Source organism: Nelumbo lutea, chromosome 6 (genome assembly GCF_056320005.1).
Source record: "Nelumbo lutea isolate HS-2025 chromosome 6, American lotus-T2T, whole genome shotgun sequence".
Taxonomy (NCBI): Eukaryota; Viridiplantae; Streptophyta; class Magnoliopsida; order Proteales; family Nelumbonaceae; genus Nelumbo; species Nelumbo lutea.
The window spans coordinates 6,005,801-6,019,552 of NC_142689.1; the positions used below are offsets into that span (position 1 = coordinate 6,005,801).

A 13,752-nucleotide genomic window follows, 5' to 3' on the forward strand; every position below is an offset into this window, starting at 1 on the left:
TATATATATATAAATATATTGATATGCATGTGTGCAAGTATTTTTTTAGGGATGCACGTTGCATACATGATATATAGTATTTGGAGTTAATTAACTTTACTGATGTTATAAGCAAGCATTTGCTTTATATAGTATAGGTCTATGTACTTATATGCATGTATATATGTATGTATGTATGAATAATTTTAAGTTTTAACAACAAAGGTTTTCTAACATATCTTAAATATGATAATCCTAAACACTATAACGCTGCATCAGGAAGTTTAGTTGATGTTGGAGGGCTAAGATCTTTCCTCCGTCGATTCTCATGATAAAAGCCAAGGTTTAAAAAATCGACATGTATCGTCCGATACATATTGTATTGGGAGCATCTCGATACGCCCCTACAGAGAGTGTATCAGGGTTCTGACTGTTTCAGGGGGCGGAAGAACCTTAAATCACCCCTCTGAACCGGTTTTGAAAAAAACTAAAAAAAAGTATCGGTACTGCCTGATACGCCCCTACCGGTGTATCGGGCGTATCAATATTTAGAACCTTGCTAAAAACTCTATTTTTGAGAAGAGGGGCTGAAGCAGGAATCTCAGCTTTGATTGCTAAGTGAGATTCCAAAAAGCTAGTGCAACTTTAGCTCATCACATTGCCGCTCATTCCACTAATTATTCCACTAAAGGATGACCATTGGAAAGTGAGTGCGACTTTAGCTCATCGTTGGCCCAAGAGGTCATTACATTATAAATTGCTGCTTGTTTCATATTTTCTACATACCCTAAAAGTAAATATTATTCTTTTAAAAGATTAAAGGTTTATTTAGAAACAGAATTGAAATCCTTTAAAATTAGAATTAGAATGGACTATTCCTATAATCTGTTTGTTTCAGACATAAATTAGAATTAAAATTGAAATCAGCTAGAATGTGGTTTCATTCCCAAGGGAAAAGGACAGAATAATCATTCTCTGAGATAGAAAAATGCCATTCCACCAGAAATGAGAATTGAATTGTGATTCTACCCAACCAAATAGTTAGAATCGGAATGGCTCAATTCCAGACCCTATTCTTTTGAACCAGATGGGACCTAATAATTTTTTGAGAGTGCAAATTGGTCCAAATTAGCTTGGACTTCCCTAACCCATCCTTCGTCCAAGGTCTTCAACCCTAATCCAACCTGACCATGATTTTGGGTTAAATCACTAAATAATTTGAAACTTTGCCTATCAAAAAATTTACAAACACTATTAAGTTCATGGAGCACACATGTTATATATATACGAAAATGATAGTAAGACATCATACTATATTAGCATTTGTAGCATTTTACCCAAGGGTGCTCTAACCCAAAAGATAAATAAAAAAAATAAGGGTGCAATCTGGGTCGGGTTGGGTTGTCCAAACGGTAACCCGCCCATAGAGCCCTAATATAGTTTAGATATAGTTTTATCGTTCATACACTTAATGATTACAAGCTGTTTTTCCATCACCGCCAACCTGGGTCGGGTCGGGTTAGGTCGGGTTGAGTAAGGCATCGATCCTGATCCGACCGGAGTCTGTATCAAGTTGGTCCAACCGTTCAACCCAGTGTTTCAGACGTAGACGACATACGAATAATGACGACTTATTGTTCACATAAACGGGTTTTTTCCGGGAAAACGCAAGGCACCTGCTTTTCCATCACCACCAAATCGAAGCAGGAAACCGCAGCAAATTTATGATTACAAGCTTCGACCTTCGACGGACAGACTCCCAAGTCCCAATCGACTGATCGATCACTTCTTATTTTAGTTGTTTTTTTCGCCCTCATTTTATCTTATTTTGGTTTTGCTTCTTACTGATTTCTACGCAGAAGGTCTCTTCTGTAGATTGACCTTCATCCCCCTCTCTCGCTTCTCCTCTCTTAGTCAAAGCGACCTCGATTGGACTTCGCTATCGCTGTTTCTCAAACCCTACTGTCAATTTCGATTTACAATTACAGGTCGGTATTTGTTCGACACCCTGCTTTATTGTTAAAGAGAGGACTTTTCTTTTCTTCCTGACAGATCGATCGGAAAGGTCTGTGCAGTTCGTCTTAGGGTTTCGAATAATTCCATTCGGTTTCTTTTTATTTCCAACAGAGTGGTGAGTTTCGACGCAGGGGATCAATCATGTTTACCAGGCTTCTCGGCAAACCCAAACAGGAAACCAATGCCCTTGAAACGTTAGACAAGCTGAACGAGGTATGATGTTCTGACGGCTTCTGATATTTTGTTTTCTTAACAATCTCTTTGCTTGTTCCCTTTATCTTTTTATCTACTATTAGTTTTTTTTTTCCTAGTTTGTTTCGATCCATTGTATTTTTCCTATTAATTCGTGAGATTTGTTATTCAGTGACAATTGTATTTTTCCTATTAATTCGTGAGATTTGTTATTCAGTGACAACCAGTCCAATGAATCATTCAGTTTATCTTTTCTATCCTACAAAAACTTAAATTCTCTTAATAATCAGAAGTTTGTAAGATTAGGTTAGGAGGAGTTGTTTTTTTGGGGTTCATCTTGTCTTTTCAGAAAGAATTCCACTCCAGTGCAATCAAGTTTAAGTTCGAATGTCCTCTAGAAAATAAGGCCTTTATCGTCCAGATGGCCCTTCGGAAAACCTATCATTAATCGTTTCACATTCGCCTCAGACGATATTGATTAGAGAAAAAATTACAAGAAGATGGAAAAAAGTCAAATTCCTTTTTTATACCATACAGATCATAGAAAGTTGATTGGCGTATTTCTTATTTCATACATGTATGACGCACATTTTAAGGAGAAAACAACTAAAGAGAGAAAATTTGGGGATTCTCAATCGATATTTTTGAAGATGATCACAAATACCTTGTCTGTTGCCACTTGCCATATTCCAAAAGGAAGAAGAAAGACACATAATGAACTCACACATTCTGTAGCAGAGGTGAAATTGGCCAGCACATAATGCTTTTTGTTCACTTGGGGCAACTAACAAAATAAAATGGGAACTGTTTATAACTTCTTGTTCACTTTCTGTATGCATAACCTTTTACTTTATATATATGTTCACAACTTTCCTCTGGTGATGAATTAGTCAAAAGTTTAGAGAGGGGTGAATAAAGTGGAATTGTTTTTTTTTGGTGGGGGGGGGGCTGGTAATTCTCTGCATTTTTTCATCAATTTATAGCATTTGGATGGTCTTCTTGGAAGACTGAGGTTGGATCCATTTATTGGTGCCATGGTCTGTATTTCTTTTACTTGTACTGGTTAATCAATAAAACTGTTCTTGTTACTGATAAAAAAGAACTATGACCAGTCCTACTTTTTGTTGTCCCAGCATGATGTAGCAGCAAATTATGTTTGTAAGCCTTTGTCTTAATATGGAAGTTGTTGCTCAAACAGATCTCTAGTTATAACAAATGAAGAATCACCTTATATTTCTTCCCTCCCTTTTATTTCCACCTATAGATTTTGGAAACTAGCATTATATTCATTCTAGCCTCCTTTTTCTGGACAGTCATGAGGAATTGAACTACACAATTACTTTCATAAGATAAAATATTTCACTGATTATTATTTGATTGGCAGCATCTTTAGATATTTTTTCTTATTTGTGCTGCATGCCAGCATAATACTTTGTCTGCATTCATCTTTGCTTCTGCATAAGCGAACATTGGAAATAAAAAAGGTGTATCAATGCTTCATTCTATCTCTATCAGCTTAATCTGTTGACATGCTTTCTCATATCTCTCTTCAACTTTTTTACCAAAAAAAGTGATATTCTCTGTTACTTCACTAGGACATTGGGCTGTAACACCCATTTATTTGTGTTATTCTTGTTATTAATGAGTTTTTTGGATCTCACTACTGATAAAAGAAAAAATTATAGGTGCATTGTTTTAGATGCTGCAATCTTTTATCTAGGAGAAGTTATATGTGATTGAAAACTATGCTTGTAACCCATCAATCCGTCATTGACCTGGATGGTCAGACTGGTTGAGCTGTCACCTGGAGACGATGGCTGGTGCATCTTACCCTAAACCTGGTAAAGTGGTAAGTTTGAATAACCTGTTGAATTGGCCAAAAAACTTTTGACCCAAAACTGTTCATGGTTTAGACTGATCAAGCCTTTTAAATTTAATTTGTATTATACATATGTTATTATATAAAATCTAAATATGTCAAAACCATTAAAAACAAAAGAGAAACATAAGAGATTAGAGAGAGAAAGCCAATGATCTCTGAGATTGGCCGTGTTTGTAGAGTGGGTGGTGTAAAGGTTGTAATTATTGAAATCCAATCTGATAAGAATTCGAGATATCTGAATTTGATTCAATATCCAATGTATATTCAAAACAGAGATTCAAATTAGATTTGTTTATATATTCAGATATCCAATCCAAATTCGATTTTATTAAAATATTAGTAAATCTGTTTTCTCTCCACTATTAATGATGCCTTTCTTTTACCTTCTATTCCTGATAAGATAATCTGGTCCTTCACATCGAAATCCTTCTTCCTTTGCTTGATTGCTGGATCCACTTTTCCTCTTTTCTGAATAGAAAGATTTGGCTTCCCTCTTGTGACTTTATTCATCAATGGAAGGGAAACAAAATGGGGAAAAGAGGAAGGATTTACTGGAAAGTTATCGTCCATGCGGTGATGTGAGGCATTTGGGGAGAACACAATAGAAGAATATTTGAAAACAAATGCACCTCCTTGGGAGGCCTTAGAAGGCATATTTTTACATTGAAAATTTCTTGGATGCTGACCAGTAAAGAGCTTCTATGGCATTAGTTATGGTTATCTTCATAGAAATCTTGCCAAAGTCCTAAACTCTTCCTTATTGGTTCTTCAGCCCAACATCTACCTTGATCCAAGACCTCTTACTGCCTTAATTTTGCAGTTTGAGAAATACTGATGATATCAAAGCTGGAATTGGAATGGGGCGGGGGTTCATCTTTAGATCAGATGGTAATCTGACTTGGTTTTTTAGCAGTCTTGTTACTGCAAGGGTGCTTCTGAAGCAAAGTTCGGGCCCTTCTTGAGGGCCTCATATTTGCTAAAGTTACCCAAGGCCCAAGCTGCTGCTTCTCTGCTAGTGGAGGGGGATCATAGGAATGTGATTGGCTGGGATAATAATTTTGGAACTGGCCCTTGGAGGCTGGCCAACTTCTTCATGAAACTAGAGATGCTTGCCTTGGCTGCTGTTATAGATGGATTCCAGGAGAGTTGAACCAAATGTCTGATTCTTTAGAAATCTGGATTCAGAGAAACCTTTGTATAGTGCAAATAGCTTACCTTTGTCTCAAGTGGCTTTTGGCCTTTTTGGTATCAAAGCCCTATTTTTTTGTGCATCCTCGATGTACACCTTTTTTTTTTCTTTTCTGAATACAATTGTTACCTTTTCTCAAAAAAGTAAATCTATAGAAAATTAACATAAACTTATAAAAGTAAATATAAGATAAAAATATATTGTAAATAAGAAAATAAATTTAGATAAATCCCAAATCCAACTTAGTTCTAAATATTTTTAATACCAAAAAGCAACGTTGTAATACTTGGATTGGACACAAAACTGGAATGACATCTGGGCTATGGGTCAAATGTTCTGACTGCTAGGTCCACCCAGTGACCTGTAAGTCATATAAACAATATGTAAAATATTATGTATAATGTCACATGTTTATGTAGTGGTTAAATGGTTTGATTCTTGTTTACTAATGCAAGTGACCGAGGTTCAAGTCTTTTAACCTACATCCTATTCAAAAATATTTACATATTTGATCAATATAAATATTAAAGAGACAAAAACAAACACAAAAAGCATGTTGGATCAACGTCCAAATCTTGTCATTAACATTTTATAATTTATGATAAATCAACAATCCATGCATGCCATTCAAAATTAGCTGGGTTGTTGAAACCTGGATGGTTTTCAACATTTTACATTGGTTTCCAATGGGTCATCCACTATTTAGAAATTTGAAAAGTCAGGGTTCTAAAAAACCAGAATACCTACTAGTTCCCAGTTTTCACAGTTTGTCCAGCCTGGTCTGATTACCACTAAACGGACAATGTTTCAAATCCAATTCAATCTGATTACCACTAAACGGACAATGTTTCAAATCCAATTCAATCTGGTTACCACTAAATGGATGTTTGAATTTGACATAAATGAATGGGATTCAAATCTGGATTGTATTAAATCCAATCCATTTGCAGCCCTAGCATGGAGGGCACTCCTTTCTTCCCTTCTTCCCTCTCTTCTCTTCCTCCTCTTCCTACTATGTTTAATGGTGGTTGGATAACCACTCTGCTGTAATTTCCGTTTCACATATTAATTTAAATTTTAAAATTTCTTGCTGATCACACACAAACACATAGGACAGATACCCTAATATTCTGATCCAACACATCAGCCACCCCCTATTTTGTTGGAGGCAAGCAATTCTCTGAAGATCCAAATCCAGCCAATCTTTTATTCAAGGAGAAGTTTTCTAGAAACAAGTAAACCATTATAGTTTCAAATGTTCTGGCCATGTAATTTTTTATGCTTATGAGTTGCATATAATTTTTAGCTATGCTTGATCTCTCAAAGTGTTGAGAGTATCTATATGTGCTTTATGTACTAGAAGAATCTCTAATCTTTGTATTGTTCACATACTGATATTAAAAGCAGTCATTTTTTTATTCTCTACTCTCAATACTTTGTATGATATCATAACAATATAGTGTTTGTTACTGTTGATGCTATATTTAAGCCTAACTTGCTACTTAATGTTCATTTTAGACACTTGAAATGCTTGAAAAAAAGGAGAACGTCCTTCTTAAAAAGGCTGCTTCAGAGGTTGAAAAGGCCAAGGAATTTACTAGAGCCAAGAACAAAAGGGGTAAGTGTGCTATCTTTTAAGAAAAATTCTTTCTTTGGTTACCTCAATCATTTGATGTATACTGTTTATATACTACCCTGATTTTTTATGGACTTGTATTTCTGCATTTATTTTTATTAACTGCATACGGTTTATATCTATTACCTTGATATTGGTATTTAATGTTCCCTAGATGCAATAAATAAGTTAGATAGCAGCAGCTATCCACAGCTCTGGAACTTCTCTTTTTGGCTAGTTTGGATTCTGAACTCTGTCAAGACTGCTGGAACAGACCAACAAAAGGCAGTTAATCAGTTTTACAAGAGGAGGCCACGTCAGCACAATGAACCATCCACTTGTAACAACTGTAACAGAAAGACAATCAAGATTGTAAAACTATAAGTAGTAGAGCAGAAAAAGGAATAGGGCATTGATTCTTTCAGCATTAAACTCTCTCTCCCCCCTATCTCTCTCTCTCTCTCTCTCTCTTTTTCCTCTCTCTTCTTCCAAGAATTCAGGAGGTTGGCCCCTCGAAGAGCCCTGAGTTAGGCAGGTTCCTAACAAACTCCAAAATATGCTGTAAAGTAACCTGCTTCTGCTAATTTTGATGTTCCCTGGTTGATTTTCTACTTCGCTTTTGTAATGTAGCGGCAATACAATGCTTGAAGAGGAAAAAACTATATGAACAACAAATTGAGCAGCTTGGGAATTTCCAATTGCGGATTCATGATCAGGTGCGTTGATAACATTAGATAAAGTTTTATACTTGTTTCAAGAAGATTTTAGTGACTTCCTTGTATGTTATCTGATTTGAAATTTTCTGAATTGTGTCATTTGGTATTGACATTTCAGATGATAATGTTAGAAGGTGCAAAAGCTACAACTGAGACAGTTGATGCATTGAGAACTGGAGCATCTGCAATGAAGGCTATGCAGAAAGCGACGTAAGTGCGCTATACTTCCTGTACCATGCATTGAGTTAATTAACTCCCATCCCATCTTCAAGTTCTTGTTCCTGCTATTTTTCTGGTCATCACTGATACATTAATTGGGAGAAAAAGGTTTTACTAATAGATATATGAAAGAGATACACAATCACTATCCCTTTTAGAGAGGTATGGAAATCCACAATCAAATCATGAACAAAAAACAAAACAACCTTGGGAGAGTGGTGCTTCAGCACAGTTCACACTCTTAGCCAAGCGAGCCTGCAAATTAACTGGTCCAACTTACTAGTCTAATCTCCCATTTCTACTTCAATTGCAACTGTTTTTAGTGTCACATGTATTATGCTTCTGGATTGTTTATCTATTCTTATTGGACCTCAGTGCCCTTATCACCAGAATGTTTCTATATATTTGGCTAGGCATTTAGCTGCTGTTTGGAGCTGAAAAATAACAATCATAGAACAGAGTGTAAGGAACATAAATTTCATGCTTCACACATTTTATTTATAGAATCAATAAAATTTTGTTTATTAACAATTAAAAAATGAATTCCATGCTTCAATATGCATCGTGTACAATTTTTTTGATAAATATCGTATCCAAAATTTTCAAAGCTTTACATTTCATAAGATTATTTTTATGGAACTATTAGGCATTGTTTCTGAGGGAAAATTGATTAAGATGTTTGGTCACAAGCATATAAGGTCTGCCACACCATTAAGATGGAAGGATCTTGTACAAGTTGAGGGTTTTAAGAGACCTAGGAGAGTATATATGGCATCTGATGGGTGGAATTGTGGAGCGGTAATTGCATGGCTGGCCCCAAAATATTTGGTAGATAAGGCCTTGCTGTGTTGAGTTCATTACTTAAATATTTACCCATGTGTCATTTTTTTTATCAGCAACACAAGAAAAAATTTATTATTAATTATAAAAAGGAGTACAATAAGGAGTTGTGGGAAAAGATCAAGCCCAAAACCACTATGAATATTTACAAAACAGCCCAAAGCATGGACTGTCTCTGAATTCCATGTTTAGCTAACCCAAAGCATGGACTGCCACACTGTTTGCGGATCTTCTAATCCACTTTACTTGGATTTTCATATCCTTAGAAACCTGCTTGAAACATCCGAATTCATTCTTTAACTTCCATATTACTCCTTCCCCCCTTTTCAGCCAGTCCACAATAATTTTGGAATCACCTTCAATAATCAATCTGTTGATCCCTAACTCTTTAGCTTTCTCCACCCGATGCACTATTTACCCATGTGTCATTAGCTTCTTGAAAATGTTGTTCAGCAATAAAACATTACAATGCACCTGCCTGTTTCCTCAAGACAACTGCTGCTTTGATTTTACCAGGTGTTTGCTTTATGTCCAGTAGTGTTGATACCCTGAAAAATGATGAACAACACCAAGAAAATTCACAGAATAAAGCATCTTCCTTTATTAGAAAAAGTTCATTTTTTTCAATAGTCCTTGTCTCTCTATATTCTTGGTTATGCTTGTTTCCATTTACTCTAACATGTAAAGGATCTATTCAGTTGACATTTTATTATTATTATGATTATTGCCATTGTTATTGTTATTATTATTATTATTTATGTTGTTGTTATTATTGTTATTTTTTTTTATCAATAACACTTTCATTAAATCATCAGTAGAAGATTTACAAGAGGAAGACAAACACACTTATCTTCCAAGAGCAACCGAGGACCTCAAGAAAAGGAAAAAACACTAAAGTTACAGCTTAGCCCAAAACAGTGAATCTCTTTCTGCCCCATGTTTAGCTAAACCATCAGCTAGGGAATTAGCCGATCTTTTAACCCAACATATTTTAACTTCCATCTCCCGCACTAGCCACTTAAATTTCCTCCTCTCATTGTTGTACTTCCATAAGCCATTGTTATCTTTATTGAGCCACCCTATCACCACCTCTGAATCCCCTTCAATTATGGGTTTCCTGATGTTCAACTCCTTAGCTTTCTAGACTCCTCCCATAACTACAAAGATCTCAGCTCTAAGGGAGTCACCCACTCCAATTGGGCCTGAGAACATGGCAGAAATGACCCCATTCTCATTCCTAAAAACACCCCCAATCCTCGATTGTCCTGGATTTCCCCTATTACACCCATCAAAGTTTAGTTTCAAGAATCCAACGGGTGGAGGGGTCCAAGACACTCTCATTACTGACTTGGTCTGTGTGCAATTTGCAATTTCACCCCACTTCCTCAACATGTCATCCACAGTGTAATCTGTGAATAGCTCCAAAGATTTCAGCCACTGTACAACCCTAATATGTATGATAGCCCTCAGATCTGTTGCTCCTCAGCTTCTGAGAATATCCTGGAATTTCTTGCTTCCCAAAGTGTTCAACATACTGCAGCCCTTAGTCCTCTCTACATAGTCCTTCCCCCTTTTATCCGCCACCTGAAAATTATTATTATTATTGTTATTGTTATTATGATTATGGTTATGATTATGATTATTATTATTATTTATTATTATTGTTGTTGTTGTCGTTGTTATTATTATTATTATTGTTATTATTATTATTATTATTATTATTATTGTTATTGTTATTATTATTATGATTATGATTATCTTTATCTTTATGGTGAAGTCCCAAAAGTATGCAATGCATATGGTGATGGGAGATGGTGCATTTCTGTCATTTGATCTTGCCCAATTTTTTATTATTATCTTTACCTCTCATATATAAATAACTTTCACACCGCATGGATAAGAAAATAATATCACTTACAGATTGCAGAAACCAAGTATCCTCATTGAGCAATGAGCATGGATCTGTGGTTGAAGCTTCAGTAGCAAAAGACAGTGCTGAAGCACAAGGGAGCATCTCAGGGCATTTGGGCCAATGTACTCTTACATGATGGTTACCAAAATTCCCCAGAAATTCTGTCTCAGCCAATGGCGGTGTTTCAGCATTGTTTTGCTGCTGAAGCTTCAGCAGCAAATCTGCAGTTCTGCTTTCAGCAGCAAATCTGCAGTTCTGCACTCATCCACTTGTAAACAAACAGATTTCTGATTGTTATTATAAGTTTATAACTAATGGACTTTGCCAAATCTTCACAGAAATATTGATGATGTGGACAAGACAATGGATGAGATCAATGAGCAGACTGAGAACATGAAACAGATACAGGAAGCTTTGTCAGCTCCTATTGGTGCAGCAGCTGATTTTGATGAAGTAATTGCCCTCTTTCCAAATGCTTCCCCCCTCCTCCCACTTAGTTCTTTTTATTCACTGGAGTGTAAATCATTTAAATTACAGGATGAACTGGAAGCAGAATTAGAAGAACTGGAGGGAGCAGAGCTGGAGGAGCAGCTTCTTCAACCTGCTACAACTGCTCCTGCAGCTCCGGTACATGTTCCAGCAGGTAGGCAACCAACTCGCCCTGCCCCTCGGAGGAATACAGCTGAGGAAGATGAGCTCGCTGCATTGCAGGCAGAAATGGCTCTTTAAACAGGTATCTCTTCCTTTTGTTCATGCTTTTGTTTACTGAACAGAACTTATGATTTTGTTTTGAAAATTATAACGGAGATTCTTATCGATTAGGAATAGGGGTGATTATGAGCTTGGCTGGGCCAGGCTGCGCTTAGCACCTATAATAAGGGGCACAGCCTGGGCCTAAACCCAGGTCTGGCTTCTAGGCCTACGACCTTAAAAATATAAATATTATATGAGTTCAACTATGGTGCATTCACTAATATTGGCTGCACGTTAAATCCAGATTTCAACCAATGATGCTAAAGTCTGCTTACTTCATTGGTTCATGTTTCACAGTGTACTTTCACATTTAACAAAGTGTATTTACCAGCACGTTCAACCAATCACATATTTTGCTGCACTGTGTAGTGGATGCACCATAGGTTTTTCCATGTTATATAATAACATTTTATATTATATTACATGTGTATATATATACACTTAAATATAAAATATTATATAATATGCATTTGTGTATCTTATCATAATATTTGTAGCACCTGTAAAACGAAGCAATCTGTTGCAAGTTGAAGGGGATAAAAGGGCTAGGGGCAGACCTAAATTTACCAGCACGTTCAACCAATCACATATTTTGCTGCACTGTGTAGTGGATGCACCATAGGTTTTTCCATGTTATATAATAACATTTTATATTATATTACATGTGTATATATATACACTTAAATATAAAATATTATATAATATGCATTTGTGTATCTTATCATAATATTTGTAGCACCTGTAAAACGAAGCAATCTGTTGCAAGTTGAAGGGGATAAAAGGGCTAGGGGCAGACCTAAATTTACCAGCACGTTCAACCAATCACATATTTTGCTGCACTGTGTAGTGGATGCACCATAGGTTTTTCCATGTTATATAATAACATTTTATATTATATTACATGTGTATATATATACACTTAAATATAAAATATTATATAATATGCATTTGTGTATCTTATCATAATATTTGTAGCACCTGTAAAACGAAGCAATCTGTTGCAAGTTGAAGGGGATAAAAGGGCTAGGGGCAGACCTAAATTTACCAGCACGTTCAACCAATCACATATTTTGCTGCACTGTGTAGTGGATGCACCATAGGTTTTTCCATGTTATATAATAACATTTTATATTATATTACATGTGTATATATATACACTTAAATATAAAATATTATATAATATGCATTTGTGTATCTTATCATAATATTTGTAGCACCTGTAAAACGAAGCAATCTGTTGCAAGTTGAAGGGGATAAAAGGCCTAGGGGCAGACCTAAAGGGGGGTTGTAGTAAGAAATGATTTTAGTGCTCCTAATTTAACAATGGATATGACACTGTAAAGAACAGAATGGTGAAACAGGATTTGTGTAACTGTCCTCATTTCACCTTCTTTAACATACGCATGTAGCTCCTTTATATGGCGAATTAATGCCATAAAATGCAAAGTAACGCTTAATAAAATGCAGAAATTGTTTATTCTAGGTGCACCTAGAAATGTTGGTTATTTACAAGGTACAGTCTGGGGTCAGATAGATTCAGCCATTTTTTGTTGTCAATGTTTAAAATGTTTTGATAAAAAAATTAAAATGTTTCAAGATAATTTAGTTAAAACCTTCTAAATGGAAACATGTGTGCACTAACTGAAGTGTTGTCTGCTGTTTGTGTTGCTTTTGTCTTGTGCAGTTTATCAACTCATGGAGTAAACTGAGATCATGTAAAGTTTGGTTGTACCATATTGTGGCGATATCCATCCAGATATTACATTTTTCTCAGTGTGCATTCGCTGGTAAGAAGACATATTGTATAGGTGGCATAAAGTAACAACCCTCCGAAAATATGTATCATTTAGGATCTTTTAAGAAGTTAGCTGCTTTATTTGAGTTTCTTTTTTGCAAGTTTATATTTAATGTCTGGCGCTCGTTGAAATCAATTACACTACGGCGTCAATATAGATGAATGCGCTTACTTTAACTATGGAGTGTGGATTATTATTTTCCTATTCTCTTCCTTTTTTTTTTCTTTTTTCTTTGGGATGGCTGATATTAAGTTTCCATCTAGGGTTGTTTTGGATTCAAATGGAGAATTTTATTGGCTCACTATTTTCAATTAAAAGTTCAAGGTTCTATAATCTAGAGTAAGGTCATTTGATGTAGATAATCTGATAAAATGGTCTAAAATTGTATAGACTTGACCTATTTTTCTTCAGCCGGTGCCTTGACCGGAGAGAATGGGTTGTTTATTTTTATTTATTTATTTTTGATAAGTGAATTGATTAGTACTTGGGCCCTGTGTTTCAAAACTCAGCTCCTCTAACTAAAGTAGAACTAATCATTGAAGGCAAATTTCAGCAAGTGGTTTTCAGCTCGTGTATGGGATGGAAAATGCTATAACCATTTCTTTTTCGGGCAAAGAAAAAAAGGAACCACTGAAAACATAAA

The 13,752-nt window shown here is 35.6% G+C and overlaps 1 protein-coding gene across 1 annotated transcript; it reads left to right on the forward strand.

Annotated features, from left to right (window-relative positions):
- The first annotated feature begins 1,575 nt into the window (after nucleotides 1-1,575).
- On the forward strand, nucleotides 1,576-13,313 carry LOC148847038 (vacuolar protein sorting-associated protein 32 homolog 1-like). Its single transcript, XM_088949128.1, has 8 exons — nucleotides 1,576-1,967; nucleotides 2,107-2,208; nucleotides 6,777-6,876; nucleotides 7,504-7,589; nucleotides 7,708-7,799; nucleotides 10,899-11,013; nucleotides 11,098-11,293; nucleotides 12,998-13,313. Exons 2-7 carry the CDS (start codon nucleotides 2,137-2,139, stop codon nucleotides 11,287-11,289), a joined length of 657 nt encoding a protein of 218 aa, XP_088805254.1. The 5' UTR covers nucleotides 1,576-1,967; nucleotides 2,107-2,136; the 3' UTR covers nucleotides 11,290-11,293; nucleotides 12,998-13,313.
- The last annotated feature ends 439 nt before the right edge of the window (nucleotides 13,314-13,752 follow it).

Bases quoted from the DNA above. Each gene is read 5' to 3' on its own strand.
- LOC148847038 (XM_088949128.1), top strand. From the start codon at position 2,137: ATGTTTACCAGGCTTCTCGGCAAACCCAAACAGGAAACCAATGCCCTT. The intron at 7,800-10,898 runs GTAAGTGCGCTA...AAATCTTCACAG, and splicing joins AAGGCTATGCAGAAAGCGAC to AAATATTGATGATGTGGACA. The intron at 11,014-11,097 runs GTAATTGCCCTC...TTTAAATTACAG, and splicing joins CAGCAGCTGATTTTGATGAA to GATGAACTGGAAGCAGAATT.